Source organism: Grammomys surdaster, unplaced genomic scaffold, assembly GCF_004785775.1.
Source record: "Grammomys surdaster isolate TR1022 unplaced genomic scaffold, NIH_TR_1.0 126133, whole genome shotgun sequence".
In the NCBI taxonomy this organism is placed as follows: domain Eukaryota; kingdom Metazoa; phylum Chordata; class Mammalia; order Rodentia; family Muridae; genus Grammomys; species Grammomys surdaster.
In genome coordinates this window covers 1,662,973-1,680,733 of record NW_021620941.1, presented here as the reverse complement: position 1 = coordinate 1,680,733, position 17,761 = coordinate 1,662,973, and the positions used below count along the sequence as shown (strand labels likewise).

General features: G+C 50.8%; 1 protein-coding gene across 9 annotated transcripts; it reads left to right on the top strand.

The window, feature by feature from the left end:
* Nucleotides 1–2,757: 2,757 nt before the first annotated feature.
* St6galnac6 (ST6 N-acetylgalactosaminide alpha-2,6-sialyltransferase 6) lies at nt 2,758–15,199 on the top strand. 9 transcript variants are annotated; one of them, XM_028757037.1, is made up of 7 exons: nt 2,758–2,891; nt 3,818–3,872; nt 5,036–5,126; nt 7,766–7,945; nt 9,379–9,785; nt 12,955–13,062; nt 13,745–15,199. In XM_028757037.1, the coding sequence occupies exons 2-7, from the start codon at nt 3,847–3,849 to the stop codon at nt 13,962–13,964; spliced, it is 1,032 nt and encodes a 343-aa protein (XP_028612870.1). In that variant the 5' UTR covers nt 2,758–2,891; nt 3,818–3,846; the 3' UTR covers nt 13,965–15,199. The 9 variants fall into 9 exon arrangements, with proteins under 9 accessions (XP_028612870.1, XP_028612872.1, XP_028612873.1 ...); XM_028757039.1 differs by having other exon boundaries at nt 13,741–15,199; XM_028757040.1 differs by having other exon boundaries at nt 2,765–2,891; nt 3,818–4,001; nt 13,741–15,199.
* Nucleotides 15,200–17,761: the final 2,562 nt, after the last annotated feature.

Below are 17,761 nucleotides of genomic sequence, written 5' to 3'. Positions count from 1 at the left end.
GTACCTCCACACGTATCCTAAAATAAACTCCTTGAGGTCAGACTCCCAACACGGACTCCTCAAGAACCAACACGGGCTCCCGAGTCGCAGTGAAGCTTCTTGCCTGCCACATTGCTCTTCCAGAGGCAGTGGTGGTCTCAGAGACCAGGCATTCACAGAAATGTTGGCATAATGAACAAAAAAATCTCATTTTTAACCTTTCTTCTTTTGTATCTTTCTTTTTGTCACATTGTATTTGTTTGTTTGTTCATTTGTTTAGTAGGTGGTGGTGACAATGCCACTGTGCACATATTAAGGTCAGAGGACAACTTCCAAGGGTGAATTTTCTCCTTCCTCCATGTGGGTCCCAGGGATCAAACTCAGGTCATCGGGCTTGGTGGCAAGAACTTTTACCTGATAAGTCATGTCCCCAGCCCTGAACTTTTCTTTTTAAATTGTGATGTTCTGATTTTGTGGTAGGCTGATGTGTCTATGATATATTAGTAAATTATAATACATATGAAGGCTATGCGTCTCTTGAACTCAATGTGTATTGTTACTGTAATGTGCGGCCTCCCTAGTACTTTTAAAACTTTAATCAGTGATACGGGCATAGGTTATCTCCTGCCCTTGCCAATGCCAAGTAGGTTTCTTTTTTGTTTGTTTGTGTCCTAGTTAGTGTTCTATTTCTGTGAAGGGACACCACAACCAACGCAACTCTTAGAAAAGAAAGCATTGAATTGTGGGTTATAGTTTGCTTATAGTTATAGTCGCTTAGTTCATTACCATCGTGGCGAGGGAGCATGGCAGTGGAGCAGTAGCTGAGAGCTAGCTACATCCTAGTCTACAGGCAGGGGATGGGGTGGGAGGCGTGGTGGGAGCGGAGGCTAGGGGGTGGAGCGGGAGGCGGGGCCTGGGAAAAGGAGCCGAAGAAAACCGGTGTTTTGTTTCATTTGGTTTTGGTTTTTAATACAGAGTCTCAGTTGCCCAGGCTGCCTTCGAACGTGGTAATTAGCGGAAGATAGCCTTAATTCTACTATATCCGCCCCCTGGCCGTGTGCTGGGATCGCATTTGTTCTTTTTACTCCTTAGGTCTCCAAGATTCACCAGCAGACCAACAGCTTATCATTCCCCTGCTGTGTGATATTCCACAGTGTGAATATTCCATAATGTTAAAAACAAAAACCTTGCCTGGCGATGGTGACAAATGGCTTAAATCCCAGCATGGGGAGGACGAGGTGGATCTGAGTTTAAGGCCAGCCTGGTCTACAAATCGAGTTCCAGGACAGCTAAGGCTAACCAGAAAAACCCTGTCTTGAAAACCAACCCAAACCAACCCAAACTTTCCATTCTCCTGTTAGTAGATAGATATCTGGACTATTTCCACGTTTGAATTTCAAACTGTTGAGCTCTGGTCGTCACCGTGTACATCTGCAAGGCTTAATAGGTACCTGGGGTGTGGAATGGAAAGTTTTACTACGGTGTTTTCCTAAGTAATTACACAACGTGGAGTTCTTTAAACTTGATTTCTGTTCCTAAATGTCCTATAAATGTCCCAGCCACCCTCTTGGGCATGCACGTGGACCCGCGTTTTACCAGCCTCTTAAAGCACTATGGATAGGCAGTGTTTGGTTATTTACCCAGCCTTCTAACAGGCTACATAGGTAGCTTCTGCACATGCGTGTGTCCATGCATGAATGTTCATGTATGTTTGGAGGCCAAAGGTCAACCTCCAAATATTGTTCTCTCCCTGACATGGAAGTCCCAGATAGGATAAGGTAGCTGGAGGGGTCTCCCTTTCTTCACACCCCCTAGAACTGGGATTACAAACACATGACATAGCTGGTCGGTAGTAGCATATGCCTTTAATCCCAGCACTTAGGGAAGCAGACGGATCTCTGTGAGTTCAAAGCCAGCCTGGTCTACAAAGCAAGGGCTACACCGAGAAACCCTGTTTTGAAAAACAAAAGCAAAACACACGGCACATGTCTGACATACTTGACTATCTCCCCAGGTCTTAAGTTGCTTTTTTCTTTAATTTTAAATTTTATTTTATGCGTATGAATGTTTTGCTTGCAGGTATGTCCGTGTACCACATATATGTGCAGTACCCATAGAGGCCAGAAGAGGGCAACAGATTCCCCCAGGACTGTGCTGGCAATGGACCCCGGGTCCCCCAGAACAGTTGCCAGTATTTGAAACTGCTGAGCCATCCGGTTGGAGGGGTCCAGGTTGCTTCCTTTTAGTCACATAAAATAATACAATGAATACTTGGGGGAGAATGAAGAGAGTTGAGCTAAGATCTCTCTGTATAGCCCTGGCCAGCCTGAAACTCACTAAGTCTATCAGACTGGCCTTGAACATGCGACAGTCTTCTGGCCTCTACCTCCTAAATAGGGTGAAGGCTTAGAGGCCCGCACCACCAGGCCCACCAAAAGCTACGTTTTGAAACCTTGCTCTCTCCATTTCCTGGAGGTAAGGAACTGAAGTAAAGTACCAGGCTACCCAGGGGGTAATTACTGGGTCTCAACGAGGGGGAATTCAGGGAATTAACGACCAGAGTTCGAATCCAGTGATCCTGCGTCTCGGATTCTCCATCCGAGGTCCTGGTTCCCATTTGGAGGGAGAGAAATGCACCAGACTCGGGATTTGTCGGGGGGTGGGGTGGGGGTGGGGGGCTGTTGAGAGCATCATTCCTTTCTGGCACCTCCTTGGGGCGGGGCCATCCGCAGCCTGAGGCTCCGCCCTCTCGTCGGGCTCTAACGGGTCTGGGAGCATCGGCGCTAGGACCCGGCGGGCCGGAGCTGCAGCGGGGCCTGGGCGGCCAGAGCAGCGCGGACCCCGGTTCTGGGCTCCCGGCGCCATGTGACGGGGTGCGGGGGCCGCGGGGGGCCGGGCGCTCCCCGGCGGAGGTGAGCGGGTGCTGCGCGGGGGCAGGCAGGACACCGGGAGGGGGCTTGTGCTTGCGCCTCGGGACTGGGGAGCCGCTGAGAAGGGGGGAGTCCCAGGGTTCCCCGAGACCCACTCTCCCAGCTAACTGTACCCCGAGATCTAGAAGCTTGCGGGGTTCTTTGGGCCTCTCGTGTTGGAGATGTGGGGACCCTGCCGCGACCCCTCACCCCTCCCCTGCAGAGCCGGGGTCAGGATGCTCGACCCCAGGGTGCAGCAGCAGAAGATGGGGCGTGGGGCTGTGCCTCCCACGAGGACCTTGGGGGCACCCTGCTCCCGGCACCTGGAAAAGCCCCAGAGCGAGCTCAGGGTGCGGCCCTCAGCCCAGAGCTCAGCTTCCGCAGGTCCAGCCTCCGGGCTGAGTCTAGGTTCCAGGGCTGCCACCTCCCCAGCGGAGTCAGCAGCTACCCACCAGGCCTGTCCACTCCGTGCCGAACTAGATGTCTGGCACACGCACCGGCTAGAGGGGGACCCTCCCGGGAGACCCTGCAGGCTCTCCCCCTGTAAACAAACGCTACAGGGTTCCCCCCTCCCCCGCTTGCTCCTGCGCCCTGAGAGGCGCGTTGCCTCTCTGTTCCCTCAGTCTCCTCATCTGTGAAATGGGGAGCAAGAGCACCTACCAGGCGTTGCCTTGAGGAGTGTGTAGGCCGGCGATGCTTTTCGTAGCTCCGGAGCACGTTTCGTAATATGAGGGAAGTCCCTAGCTCGGGGTCAAGGGGAGGAGGATTTTTCTGGGACAGACTTGTGCAGGGGCGGGCATTGAACGGAGTAACCCCTAAGGCTTAGGATTTCTGATATAGTACTTTCAAGCCCTCGACGCCTCTTGTCACAACTGCATGCATCTTTCCAGTCACCCCAGGAGTTACCGGTTCTTATTCCCGTTTCACAGATGAGGAAACTGAGGCTCAGAGAGGTCACATGGCTTGCTCGAGGCCCCCCAGCCAGTAAGTGTGGATCCGACATTCGCACTGGCACCTGATATGCTGTTCTGACCATGGCGTTCTCAGAGCAGGACCGTGACGGGGCTGACCAGGGGGACCGTAGTCCTGGCTGAGGGCACTGCTCAGGCAAAGGTGGGAAAGTGGGGCGTGGACCTGGGACCTGGAATGTTCCAAGTGTCTGGAGCACGGGGCATGTGCAAGACAGGGTAGTAAGACCGAGGTCCGTCTGGGAGCCGTGGCCAGACCCCGGGGCGCTTTGAATGCTGGAGGTGGCAGGGTTAATGGGAGCGACTCTAGGATTCAGGATCTGGCCTCCTGTCTTCTGCCCTAACGGTTTGAATCCAAGAACAAGCCACGCCTCCCTTCCAGTAAGCCTGTTTCCTGAACTTCCCGGTGGGGACAGGCAGAAGTCTGGGGTCTCTGTTACTGGAGATACTGGGATGGCCCAGGAGAACCTTGAAGCCTGGGGATGAAGTGGGAGCCGCCACGGGGCGGGGTCGTGCTTGGCGATGGGGAGGCCAGGCCTGGCCAATCAGGAGCGGGGTGAGTGTGTGGCACTCTGGCCTGGAGGTTTCTAGCTATTCCTGGAGTAGGAGTAAACAGCAGCTAGGTCAGGGGGCGGAGATAGTGACAGGAGCCGAGAGGCTCCCCGGGGAGCGCTCTGATCTGGGGATCCCCTCCGAGGATCCAGGCCCAGTTTTCTTCCTCTCTACGCCATCCTTTTTTGCGTTTTGGACTGTAGCTGCCAGAGGAGGTGGGCTGGATGCCCGCTTGTGGCCCGCTTACAGGTCCGGGCCTGAAGTGTAGAAGGGGCTAAGCCCAGTGGCGGGAGGAGAGGGAGGGTCATGGAGTGAGGCACACAGCTGGGCAGAGGCAGGAAGGCTTGTCCACGTCTGAGAATCATGGCTGTGCCCTTGACCCCAGGATCACATTGGCCAATGACCGAATTCACTTAGCTATAGGATTCAGAGGTCTGAGGAGGGAGTCCGGACCTAGAAAACTTTTGAACTATCCGTGCTTGAAGTGTGAGTGGGAACCAGGACAAAACGGAAGCAACCCTGCTGGAGCCTTAAACTTTGGGAGAGCCGTTGGGTAGAGGCACGACCTGAGATCCAGCCGCGTCCAGGGGAGGGCCTCCGGCCATAACCCTTTCTGGTGGCTTGCAGGTGTGACCCCACAACCTTGCCCCCCGGGCCACCTGCAGGACGCTGGCCTCTACCCTTCAGCAGACGCCGGAGAGAAATGAGTAGCAACAAAGTAAGTCCCTTCGTTTCTCACCCCAGTTTGGGCTACTTGCGCAACGGTCTGTGAAATGGACTCCTTTTAACCTGCCCTGGTTATGGAGTCTTCACTCCAGCCCACACGGGAGAGTCAGTACCCAGAAGGTCTGGGCTCAAACTCTTGCTTCAGCCACTGAGTTGCTCTCTCGCCTCTCTGGGCCCAAGGTCCCCTCTGATGTCCTAAAGCTTGATTTCCGTATCAGTGGGAAAGCACTGCTGTGAACGGGTCTCTGGAGTGCTGTGCAGGGAACGGGGTGGGAGATGAGCCTTGGGGAATGGTCATGTTCAAAGTCAAGAGTACCTGAATCCCCAGTATGCATCTATTCCTGTTTTCTGAGCACCTACTATGTGTTTGATCCCCAAACACCTTTCCTCAGGCTTCTCGACAGAGTGTGAGGTGCTTGTGTTAGCATAAGTCTAGAAGGGACAGCACAGTCCTTTGACAGAGATAGTTCAGTACAGAATTTTCAACGGCAGTGGGGCATGGAGCAATAGGGACTGGAATGCTTAAGAAATGGTGGTGAGCCAGCTGGGCACGGTGATGCAAACCTTTAATCCCAGCACTCAAGCCTTTAATACCAGCACTCGGGAGGCTGAGACAAGTGGATCTCTGGGAGTTCCAGGCCAGCCTAATCTACATAACGAATTTCAGGACAGCCAGGGCTAAGTAGAGAGACTTACCTCAAAAAAACAAACAAGCAAAGGGAAACAGGGAGCTTTCTTAATTTGTCATTGTTAGACTCAGAAAAAGTTATGCATGTGATAAGTCTGGTAGATCCCAGGCTGGCCTCACTGTAACCTAGGATCACCTAGAACTCCTCTTGATCCTTCTGCCTCCACCTTCTGAGTGCTGGGACGTGAAGCCTCTTCTCCTGCGCCTGGTTTATGTAATGCTGGGAATTAAAACCAGGGCTTCCGGCTTGCTAGTTGAGTGCTCTTAACAAACTGTCCACACCCCCAGCTCCTAGACTTGGACTTTCAGAATTCTGGTGATGCAGAAATGCTAAAAGCATTTAGTGGGACCTAAACGTTGAAATTTGAGGTTTTGATTATGATATTCTAGTGATACTGGAGACCAAGGCCGGCAGCTTCCAGTGAGCTGCTCCCGCTGAGAGGAGACAATTGACACACTCTGTCGTGCAGTTTTTGCTCAGCTGGGCAGGCTGCATGTGAAAGGATGCCCTTTCTCCCTTCTAATGTTTCTATTTGTAGTGAGTGGGTTGATCAGAATGCAACTGTTAAGGACCAGGCGTAGGCCCCGCCCCATGGGCGGAGCCACAAGCCCAGAGGGAGACGGCACAGCTGTAGCCCACTCACCTTCTACTACACGCTTTTCAAGGGAGAACTTATAGCTTCTGGGTGCTAGCTGTAGTTGAATGCCCTGGAGAACTGTGGTCCCCATAACCTGGAGGTCTTAGGCCCTCAAAGGGATTTAGGGGTCCTGCCCAGATTGTTGGAATTTATTCCTTCAGTGTCTCTCCAGCGCCCTCTACCAAGAAATCGTAAAATGCTTTGGCGAGGGAAAATACTTAAAAGAGCCCAGATCCATTTTCACCAAGCAGGCAAAACACATGGAGTGAGAAGCGACAAATTCCTTCATGTTTATAAGAGGCTGCTTCCAGGATCTCCGAGGAAACAGAAATCCAAGGATTTAATCTCAAGTTCTTATAGGATGCCTTAATCACTGCTAAGTTAACCCATGCACAGCATCCTGTCCATAGCTTACTGCCTCTAGATAACCTGTAGTGCCTAACCCAGTGTGTGCAGCAGTAACTGCTGATGTAGGGGCACCTACTTGTCACCCAGCACCTGGGAGGCGGGGCCAGAGGACCAGTAGCTCAGAGCCAGCTATTACACAGTGAGTTGGAGGTGGCCTGGGCTGTGTGAGACGCTTTCTCAAAATAAATAAATAGGTCACAAAATGAGGAACTAATAACAAGATAGGAAGCCTATAGATGTTCAGTACTGTACAACCGTTGTAGGCCTGACCACACTGTTGATGGTTCTTTGTTGAATCTACTGAGCCCAAAGGTGTGTGGAGGCAGCTGTTACTATTAGGGGAAGACCTGAGCTTGCATTTGGATGTTTCTCTCCTGACCTGTGTCTAGGTATCCCCAAGGGAACCTTGTCTCCCAATTCAGTCCAGCAAAGCCTTCTCAAAACACTCATTTACTGCGTCCTGTAGCCCAGACTACCGGCAAATTTGCAGCAATCCTCAGGCCTCAGCCTCCAGAGCCCTGGGGGTGGTAAGTGTGCAACACCATGTCGGGCTCTCTTTTTGAGAACCTTCTGCTCTGTGGGCCTCAGCCAGGGGCCTGGGATCGAGGCCAACCCAGCTCCAGTACTCAACTACAGGTCTAACCGGAAGGGGCAGCAGTTTGCAAGCGTCATAACTGGACTGGAAAGATAGTTCAGAGGTTAATTGTCTTGTATACTTGGAGCCCTAGGCTCAATCCTTTGGACTCCGAATAAAACAGAACATGGTAAGGGTGAATGCCAGGTATAGATGCAGTACCTGAATTCAGTTGGTCTTGGGGCATGGTGGGCTGTGAGCAGGTGGGGCACTGAGCCTGTTGTGTGTGAGCCTGGACCCTCAATGGCCTCTTCCCTTCTCAGGAGCAGCGCTCAGCAGTGTTTGTGATCCTCTTTGCCCTCATCACCATCCTCATCCTCTACAGCTCCAACAGTGCCAACGAGGTCTTCCACTACGGCTCCCTGCGGGGCCGCACCCGCCGGCCAGTCAACCTCAGGAAGTGGAGTTTCTCCAATGCCTACTTCCCTATCCTTGGCAACAAGGTAGAGCAGCTCCTGGGGGTTGTTCCCTGACTGCTGAGAGGTCCCACCTCCCAACCCTTCTTTCCAATACCCCTGTGCCTCCTAGAGGAGAGGACGGATGAGGCCCATGAATTAAGATCATGGCCCTTTGCTCAGGGTGGGATCTTGGACAAGTGTTCTATAGTAGGCCTTAGTTCTCCCTAGGGTCCTACCCTTAGTGTTAAAAAGTTTAATATCTTGGTCCAGTGAGATAGCTTAGTAGGTAAAGGAGCTTGTTGCCAAGTCTAGTGACCTGAGTTAGCTCCATTTCTGGAATCTACATAGTGGAAAGAAAAGACTGACTCCAGCAAGCTTCCCTGCTGACCTCTGCATGCGTGTGTTGTGGCATGCCACCCCCCAAACACACGTGAACATGCACAAATGTAATTTTGAAAATTAAAAAATATCTTCTGGCTGGGCATTGTGGCGCATGACTTTAATCCCAGCACTCAGGGGGCAGAGGTAGGCAGATCTTTGTGAGTTTGAGGCCAGCCTGGTCTATGAATAAGTTCCAGATAGCCAGGGCTACACAAATTCCCTGTCTCAAAACAAAAATCAAAACAAAATTCGTCTTCTGCGTTACACTTCTGGCTTTTGTGATATAGGTGGTTTGAAGGTAATGAATTCTGAGTCTGGCTTTCACTTCTCCCAGCCTGATGACTGGGAGACGAGTTAGGGGAGCTGTGTCTCCAGGGGTTGGAGCTTGTTGGGGGCGATGGAGAATGGCCTAGTGCATTTGGGGGAAGCGTTCTCTGCACACAGCTGGGTTCTAGCCAGTCTGTCTTCTGTTCCTCAGTGCACTACCTGTATCTTTGTGCTTGCTGGTCCTCTGGCCTGGAACAGTGTTCCCTAAGTGGTAATTTGTTCTTCAGATGTGACTCTAAAGACTGTTCTAAAGAAGCCCAGCTCTTCCTAGCTGATCGTCCCTCCCACCCCATGTTTTTTCCTAGTGTGTATTATGCTGTTTCCCCAACTTAAGCTTCTTTCTTGTTTTTTTTTTTTTTAGTTTTATTAGCATATATTATGTAATGGTTTTCGTTTTTTTTTTTTAAAGTTATTTATTTATAGCTTGATCTCAGCTTCTCCTGCTTCCTCTCTCCCAGTCCCTCCCGGTTCCCTCCCCTCCCCATCCTGATGTAGTTCGATTACCCTCACTCCTTCCTTACCTTTTCATCTTCAGCCACTCCCCCAGCATCCATAAACTGCCTCAAGAAGGGGTGGGACCTCTAGGCCTCTGCTGCTGCCTGGACGGCACATATACATGTGTGACCCTAGCTCTGTCCCTAACTAGTTAGGAATATCGGCAGAACCTAAATGAATGTGTTTTGAAAGATTGTAGTGGTCCCCGGCCTCGATGTGTAGTGCACAGGACCCTGCATAGAGTGTCCCTGATAGTGTCCCTCCTTGCCTCACAGACGCTGCCGTCCCGGTGCAACCAGTGTGTGATCATCACCAGCTCCAGCCACCTGCTGGGTACCAAACTGGGCCCTGAGATTGAGCGGGCAGAGTGCACCATCCGCATGAACGATGCTCCCACCACTGGCTACTCAGCCGACGTCGGCAACAAAACCACCTTCCGGGTAGTAGCCCATTCCAGTGTGTTCCGTGTGCTGCGGAAGCCCCAGGAATTTGTCAACCGGACCCCTGAAACTGTATTCATCTTCTGGGGCCCCCCAAACAAGATGCAGAAGCCCCAGGGCAGCCTCCTGCGCGTCATCCAGCGGGCGGGCCTCGCGTTCCCTAACATGGAAGCCTACGCCGTCTCTCCCGCCCGCATGCAGCAGTTTGACGACCTCTTCCGGGGTGAGACGGGCAAGGACAGGTACCAGCCTCCAGCCTGCCCACTGCGGTCATCCCTGGCCTGATGCTCCCAGCATGCACTGTTGAGGCTGTAGTCACCTCTTGCCACCCTCTGGTCAGGTTCCCCAGCTCTCTTCAGCTCTTAATGTGGGTCATTTTCAGGGTGTTGGCCATGGCCTCAGCACACACCCCCACCCCTGGCTTTTTCCCAGCATGCTCCACTCCGAGGGAACAGGGGCTCCCAGAATACTGTGTGTTAAATCCGTTCCAAGCATTTTTCTTTTTTTTTCTTTTTCTTCTTTTTTTTTTTTTTTTTTGGTTTTTCGAGACAGGGTCTCTCTGTGTATCCCGGGCTGTCCCTGTCCTGGAACTCACTCTGTAAACCAGGCTGGCCTCGAACTCAGAACAGAAATCCGCCTGCCTCTGCCTCTTGAGTGCTGGGATTAAAGGCGTGCGCCACCACCGCCCGGCCCAAGCATTTTCTAAGTCTGTGGTTCTCAGCCTTCCTAATGCTGCAGCCTTTAACACATAGAGTTCCTTGTGTTGTAGTGACACCCACAGCCATAAAATTATTTTTGTTGGTACTTCATAACTGTAACTTTCCTACTGTCATGAATCGTAATGGAAACATCTGATATGCAGGATATCCCATCTGTGACCCCTGTGAGGTCATTTGACCCCAATGAGGTCATGGCCCCGGGTACTTCCCATAATGCGGCACTTTTTTTTTTTTTAGCGTCTAGACTCTAGACTATTCCCAGCATGCCTTGCTTTAAGCACACAGGTGCTTCCAGCATGCTCTGTTCTGAGGAAACAACTTTCCTAACATGATCTTCTCTGACTCAATTCTAGAAGCCTAGTCGTCCCTCCTATATTAATACAATGTGGGCCACATGTAATTCACAGTTTTATGGTAGCTATGTCAATAATGTGTATGAGGCTTTTGCCTGCATGTCTCTCTGCACCACATGTGTACCCAGTGCCTGAGGAGGTCAGAAAAGGTGTTCTGCCTCCTGGAATCGGAGTTCCAGGAAGCTGTGAGCTATCATATAGGTGCTGGGAAGTGAGCCCAGGTTCTCTGGAAGAGCAGTATGTGCTCTTAACCACTGAGCCATCTCCCCAGATTCCTTTATACCTAATTGTTTTTAACGATTTGTAGCTATTACAAGTGATACTTTTTAATTTTTGTTTTTAGCTCTCAGTTATTCATTGTTAGTTTATTTTTCCTATGTGTTCCTCTGTGTTGATGGGGTGCCCCAGTGTGTATGCATGCAGATGTCTACACATGTGTGTAGAGTCCCCGGGTTGAGATCAGATGTTTTCCTGGATCACTCTCTGTTTTATTATCTGAGGTAGATGCTCTCCCTTGAACCCAGAGCTCTCTAATCTGGCTAGGCTAGCAAGCCAGTTCTCTTTAGGTATCCCTGTATCCCTACACTGGGCACTTGAGTTACAGATGGGCACCGTGCCTACCTGGGATTTAGGCGGGTGCTAGGGGTGTGATGACCTGGCATTTGCACAGTAAGTGTGTCACCCACCGAGCCCCCCCCCCCCGCAGTCTATTTCTAGTGTGTATTTTGTAAAAAATGACTAGTTTTTGTTTCTTGACTGTTAAACTCACTAGTTCTAGATTTTTGTAGATTCTTTGTAATGTTTTCCACACATTAGTAGACATGTTCTATGCATATACAGTTTCCTTTCTTTCTTCCCAATCTCTGCCTCTTCCTTTCTTCTGCCCACTGAACTGACTAGGGTTTTCACCTCAGCTGGTTTTGCTGTAGTTGTTCTTTCTAGGTTTGAATATCGGGGTCACACATTGAAAAGTGCTTCTGTTTTGTGGGTGAGATTGTGCAGAACTCGTTTCTCTTTAAGTCTTGGGTAGAGTTTGCTGGTGAAACTGTCTGGCCCTGAAGTGTTCCTTTTCAGAAGATGTTTAGTTTAGTTGTTTTAGTTTTTAGTTCTAGGGGTGGGAGTCAGGGCCCAAAGAATTCTAAGCACACATTCTACCATTAGAGCTGCATCCCCAGGCTCCAGGATTGCTGGTTCAGCACTGTTAATGTTTCCGTTGTAGAATGTGCAGGCAGCCTCCTTCATCTTGGGTTCATGGGTTTGAAGGAGTCGGTCCGTCTCATGTAGAATGTCAGATTGATATGTGTGGTTGTCTGTGGAACCTCCTTCACCATCCATAGGGAATGCAGGCATTTCTTTTATTCCTGTCGCTGGCGACTCCGATCATTCCTGTTTTCCTTGACAGGCTTGTCAGAAGTGTCATTTCCTTGAAAATGTTTCGAAGAGCCAATTTCCGTCAAATACATGCAAACCATTTTCAATTTAAGGTGTAAGGGGTGGAGATGTGGTTCAGTGGTTAGGGGCACCTGTACTCTTCCAGAAGACCCGAGTTGGGTTCCCAGCCCCCACATCAGGACAGGCTGCTCACAGCCACCTATAACTCCAGTTCCAGGTGATCTGATGCAGTCTGCTGGCCTCTGTGAGCACTGCGTGGTGTATGCACACAGACATACACAAGGCATGAATATATATGTATAAAATTTAGAGGACAGGCAGGGCTACAGAGAGAGATCCTGTCTGAAAACAAATGAGTAAAATATAAAATAAAACAACAAATATATGCTTGTACACACACAGATGTACATACATATACACATACATATATTTTTTAGAAAGATGCAATCAATATTAAAACAGCATAGCTGAAACATCATGCTTTTCATGCTACCCGAGGACTTCAGTGCGTACTTGACATAGTACCGCTCAGACACATATCAAGTTTGTCCTAAGCCACTGTATCTGGTGGCTGCTGTAGTCCCGGGGTCTTGGCTGTTCTTCATGTCTTGTCCTGTGCTCTCTCCAAATCATCTTCTCTGACTAGTAGCCACAAAAGAGTTTGGTCCCAGGGGAGGAACAGCTGCTGCTAACATGCTTTATGGTCATGGTTACTCCCGGGCTCCCTGTTTAATTAGCCTCTCGAGTTCATTCCCTGTTTCCATTGTGCGCCTCCCCTTTGTTGGCACGAGTGCCCCCACAGTGGGTGGTACACAGGTGTCTGATAGAAAGGCAGATCCTGGACCGACAGTGGTTAGAGCTTGGAACCTCCATGGGGTTGACCGTTCCTCCTTGCCTGCTCCCCATCCTATGTGTGTCCCTTCATTGTGACTCCTCTCTGCCTCCAGGGAAAAGTCCCATTCCTGGTTGAGCACCGGCTGGTTTACCATGGTGATTGCGGTGGAACTGTGTGACCATGTGCACGTGTATGGCATGGTCCCTCCGGACTACTGCAGGTGAGCTCTCCTGGCCAGTGCCCACTGGGGACTGTGTCTAGTTCCTGACTACAGGGTGGAGCTGGGCTCTTTGGAGACACTGCTGAGGTACCTCTGAGGACCTCTGTGGTATGGTGTTCATGCAGAAGCGGACTTCTTGGAGCTGCTCCAGGGCCTTCCACTCCAAGCCGAGTCTTGAGTTTGTTGGTAATGACTCAATGGAAAACCATGGAGTGCTAGCCATGTTCTGCTGAGTGCTGACCATGTACCCAGCATCACCTCCTGCCTCATTAGGCTTCACACAATGCTAGAGTACCATCCTCCCTATTTCCTGAGTGCAAACGAATTGAAAAGGGTATTTAATGAGGGACCCTAAGGTCTCAGAAACTGTCAGGAGTACTAGGCTTCCCAGCCCACAGCTCTTAACCACTGCCTCACCCCCAGCCCCCACTATTTTGTAGGGAAAAGAAAAAGGTTACATTTTGTTTGAAAGAAGCTGGATGGTTCCACAAACCTAATCTACACACACACACACACACACAATATACCTATATATTTATTTATAGATGGGGAAAATGAGGCTCAGGGAAGGGCAGAGATTGACTCCACTAAGGCTGTGGACCAGGTGAGGGGTAGAAAAGACCCTTTACAGGCCTCCACTTGCCCTTCTGTCCCTGACTCCCCGTTTGCTATGCCCAGCCAGCGGCCCCGCCTACAGCGCATGCCATACCACTACTATGAACCCAAGGGGCCCGACGAGTGTGTCACCTACATCCAGAACGAGCATAGCCGAAAGGGCAATCACCACCGCTTCATCACTGAGAAGAGGGTCTTCTCATCCTGGGCCCAGCTCTACGGTATCACCTTCTCCCACCCTTCCTGGACCTAGGCATCCTGTCCACGGACCTTGGACAGATAACTAGCGAAGTGGCTCTGGCCCCAGCCGTTTGACCATGGCCGTCTTCCAGCCAGTTTAGGCTGGCTGGAGTATTTCCCAGCCAATCAAATCAGGGCTTTGATGAGGGTTTTTTTCCTCCAGCCAATCGGGCTGGGGTTGTCTCTTGGCCAATCAGGGATTTGGAATTCTGTATGGTTTAATCGGGTGTCAGGGGGTCTTTCTTGTCTAGTCAGGGTCTGAGCGTAGTCTATCAGGGTATAGGGGTCTTTCTGAGTCAGTCTGAAGCGTAGAACATGTCTTTTCCCATAAGGCTTTGCTTCAGAGCCTCAGGAATGGGCCCCCAAATCACTCCCTCCTTAGCTGGGACAATGAGGTCCTGTCCTAAGGATCTGGAGACTTAGTGTTGCCCCACAGTTGCCAGAATCAGAGATACTGTATGGGGGAGGAGCTGCCAGGAGGCCAGGCCGGAGAATTTGTGGAGTTCTCCGAATGGTAGGGAGGTTTAGGAAGGAGGTAGGAGGTGGTGTCCAGTTCCTGGTTTCTTCCTGAGTGACCTTGGGCAGGCCCTCTTGTCTGTATGGTGTGCTGTGATGACATCATAGCTCTGTGTGCAGACAGAGACCCTCACTCTCTGTTATACTTAAGTGTAAATTCCTCAGCTACCATTCCTCATGGAGGATTCAGCTCCCTGGGGATGGGGAGTCTGGGGTACCCTACCCTGCCTCCTTCTAGAAACTTTGGGGTATTTCTGTGCAAGTGCCCCCATGGTTGGGGAGCTCTGACAGAAATGGGGCAAACCTGAAGCTGTTTTCCTAGCCCCTTAGTCCAGCTGCCATTACCCTGGCTCTAGAAAGGCCAGGCACCTCTTCCTACCCTCCAGCAGGAGAGTGTTCCCTGCTGCCCACAGGAGCCTCTGGGGCTGAGGAAGGGCTATCCCAGTCACACCAGGACTTCCTGAAGTCTTTGTCTGGAGATCCTGAGGGCTTTGGGGAGAAGTATCTTCCCCCAAGTTTGGTGATGGGGCCTGGGTTCTGTCCCTCGCTTAAGCACTTTATTAATGGCAGAACTGGGTGGGGTGTCGGTAACCCCCATTCTTCCACAGCCTGTAAGGGAAAGGCTTCCAGAAAGAGGCTGTGGACTGGGGGTTGGGGGAGACTGGCCAGCAGTGAGCCCTTGCACACTGAGGTAATGGGGGGTCAGTGACAGCCCCAGATCTGGTTTTGTAATGATTTATACAGAAATAAACACACTTAAGCCCCAGCTTAGTGTTCTGTATCTTTTTTTTAAGATTTATTTTATGTATATGAGTACACCATTGCTGTCTTCAGACACACCAGAAGAGGGCATCAGATCCTATTACAGATGGTTGTGAGCCACCATGTGGTTGCTGGGAATTGAACCCAGGACCTCTGGAAGAGCAGTTGGTACTCTTAACCATCTCTCCAGCCAGTGTTCTGTGTCTTGAGTCTGAATTTTCTGCTTGTGCCCCTCTTCCAGTTGGGAATATCCTAAAGACCATCCTGTAGCCTTTGGGATAGGGTCCAGACTGGATAGATGTATGTGATGTTGGGCAAGACCTTTGTCTCTGAGAATGCCAGTAGTCAGATACTGCCCTCAGGCAGCTTGGATCCTGGGTGGGGAGGGTACCATGCCTTCGAGGAGGAATTCTGACAAGTTGAAAGAAGTTAATGATGGTAAGGAGTCTGAAGAGGAAGGGGAAGGGCTGCTATAAGGAAAGAGCCAGTCTGGGACCAGAAGTCAACCCTGGGACCCAGGGCCTGAGGGCAGGAAAACATCCTTCTAGGTAGAGTTTGGTAGGTTGTATAAATAGCTGCTGGCCTCTTAGCACAAGGCCTGTTTAGTTAGACAGGAGGTGAAGGGTCCCTGACTCCAGAGAGGAAATTACAGCCTGTTACCGCAGATAAGATACCCTTGGGAGCAGGGCCTAACAAAGGGTGACTGTGTGACAGAGGAGGCAGGCTGCTGAGGGGATCAGAGAGAGCTGCTGTCCTGGGCTCCGCTCCAGGTAAGATGGTGGGCCGCCAGGGCAAGGAGGCAAGAGAGACATTTAACATTTGTTCCTTGTCCTGTATGCCACAGATTCATATGAGGTTGCCTCAGTGAAACAATGTCAGCTGAGACCAGTTAGTTACTCAGTTACTCAGGCCCAGCTGGCCAGCAGCCAGAAGAGCCCTCCCAAGGGATGTCGAAGCTGTGGTGTGCTTCTTGTCTGCGGCTCTCAGTGGGGCAGTAGCAGGCTGCCAGACAGGAGGTCAGAATGTGGTGGGACCGGGAGCCCGGCAACCATTGTGATGCAGGCATTGAGGAGGGGACCTGAGGAACAGAAGTTTCCAGTGTCATACTAGTGGTGTCTTGAGCCCCTTGTGGGCCTGGAGATACAGTACACTTCCACCTCCATCTAAAGGCTGCTGGGAAACTGGATCCTGTGTCTGGATAGAATTTCTCCCATAATCATCTGCTCGCCCACAGGTGGGTGTTCTGCCTGCTCCACCTTGGGGCATACCCACTCCCATCTCTTCTTCAAGTGCTGTCCTACAAGTGGATCCAGCTGTGAGCTTCAGGGTGGCTGGCCTAGGGTCATCTACCCCTTCCTCACTCTTGCCCTGTGGGGTTTGGCTTCAAGCTCTGGGATTCTTTCTGTAGTCAAAATACTTAATTTTTTCATTATGCATCTGTGTGTGGGCATGTACCTATGAGTGCACGTGGCCAAGGAAGCCAGAAGTGTTGGCTTCTCCCAGAGCTGGAGTTACTGGCTGTTAGGAGCCATGCAGTTGTGGGTGACTGGAACTGAACCTGGTTCCCCTGGAAACAGCAGTATGTACTTTTAATTGCTGAGCCATCTCCCTCGCCCTCAAAATATTTGTTAGTATTTTAAACTACTTTCACTTTTATTTGCTCATGTTTTAGAATTTTCTGGTTATAAAGTGACTGAAACTGAGGGCTAGAGAGATGGCTCAGTGGTTAGGGAGTGCTGGTTGCTCTTCCAGAGGACCTGGGTTCAATTCCCAGCACCTACCTCAGGTGCCTCACAACCACTTGCAGTTCTAATTTCAGGGCATCTGATGCCCTCTTTGGCCTTTACAGGTACTTGCACACACATGATACACACACACATGCACATAAATTAAAAATAAAATCCTAAAGCCAGCATGGTGGCCCATGCCTTTTAATCCCAGCATTTAGGAGGCAGAGGCAGGTGGATCTTTGTGAACATAGTGAGTTCCAGGATACCCAGGGCTACATAGACACACCTTGTGGGGGGGGGGGACAGGGGAGGGATGGGAGTGGGGGTGGCTGCTGGGGAGATGGATTGGTGGTTATAAGCACTTGTTCTTACAGAGGACCCGAGTTCGATTCCAAGTACCCACACTGTAGCTCAAAACCAGGGCTGCTGGACAGCGCAGCAGGTCCCCTTTGTTTGGTTCTGAGAACCCACATGGTGCTTAAGAGTCATCTGAGATTACAGTTCCAGAGAATGCAAAGCCTTCTTGTGACTTCTGTGGGCACTACACTACACATACATACATGCAGGCAAAGTACACATAAATAAACCTAATTGCAAAAAAAAAAGGTTTTATTTATCTTATTTTATTTTTTTTGGTTTTTCGAGACAGGGTTTCTCTGTGTAGCCCTGGCTGTCCTGGAACTCACTCTGTAGACCAGGCTGGCCTCGAACTCAGAAATCCACCTGCCTCTGCCTCCCAAGTGCTGGGATTAAAGGTGTGCGCCACCACCCCCCGGCCAAAAAAAAAAGTTTTTAATTAAAGCACAGAGCCCGTGTGATGACCCAGTAGGTACTGG

Excerpts from the sequence above, each read along its gene's own strand:
- St6galnac6 (XM_028757032.1), top strand. The coding sequence starts at position 4,339 with ATGAAGTGGGAGCCGCCACGGGGCGGGGTCGTGCTTGGCGATGGGGAG. Across the intron at positions 9,786-12,954 it reads GGTGAGACGGGCAAGGACAG|GGAAAAGTCCCATTCCTGGT; the intron begins GTACCAGCCTCC and ends CTCTGCCTCCAG. Across the intron at positions 13,063-13,744 it reads GTCCCTCCGGACTACTGCAG|CGGCCCCGCCTACAGCGCAT; the intron begins GTGAGCTCTCCT and ends ATGCCCAGCCAG.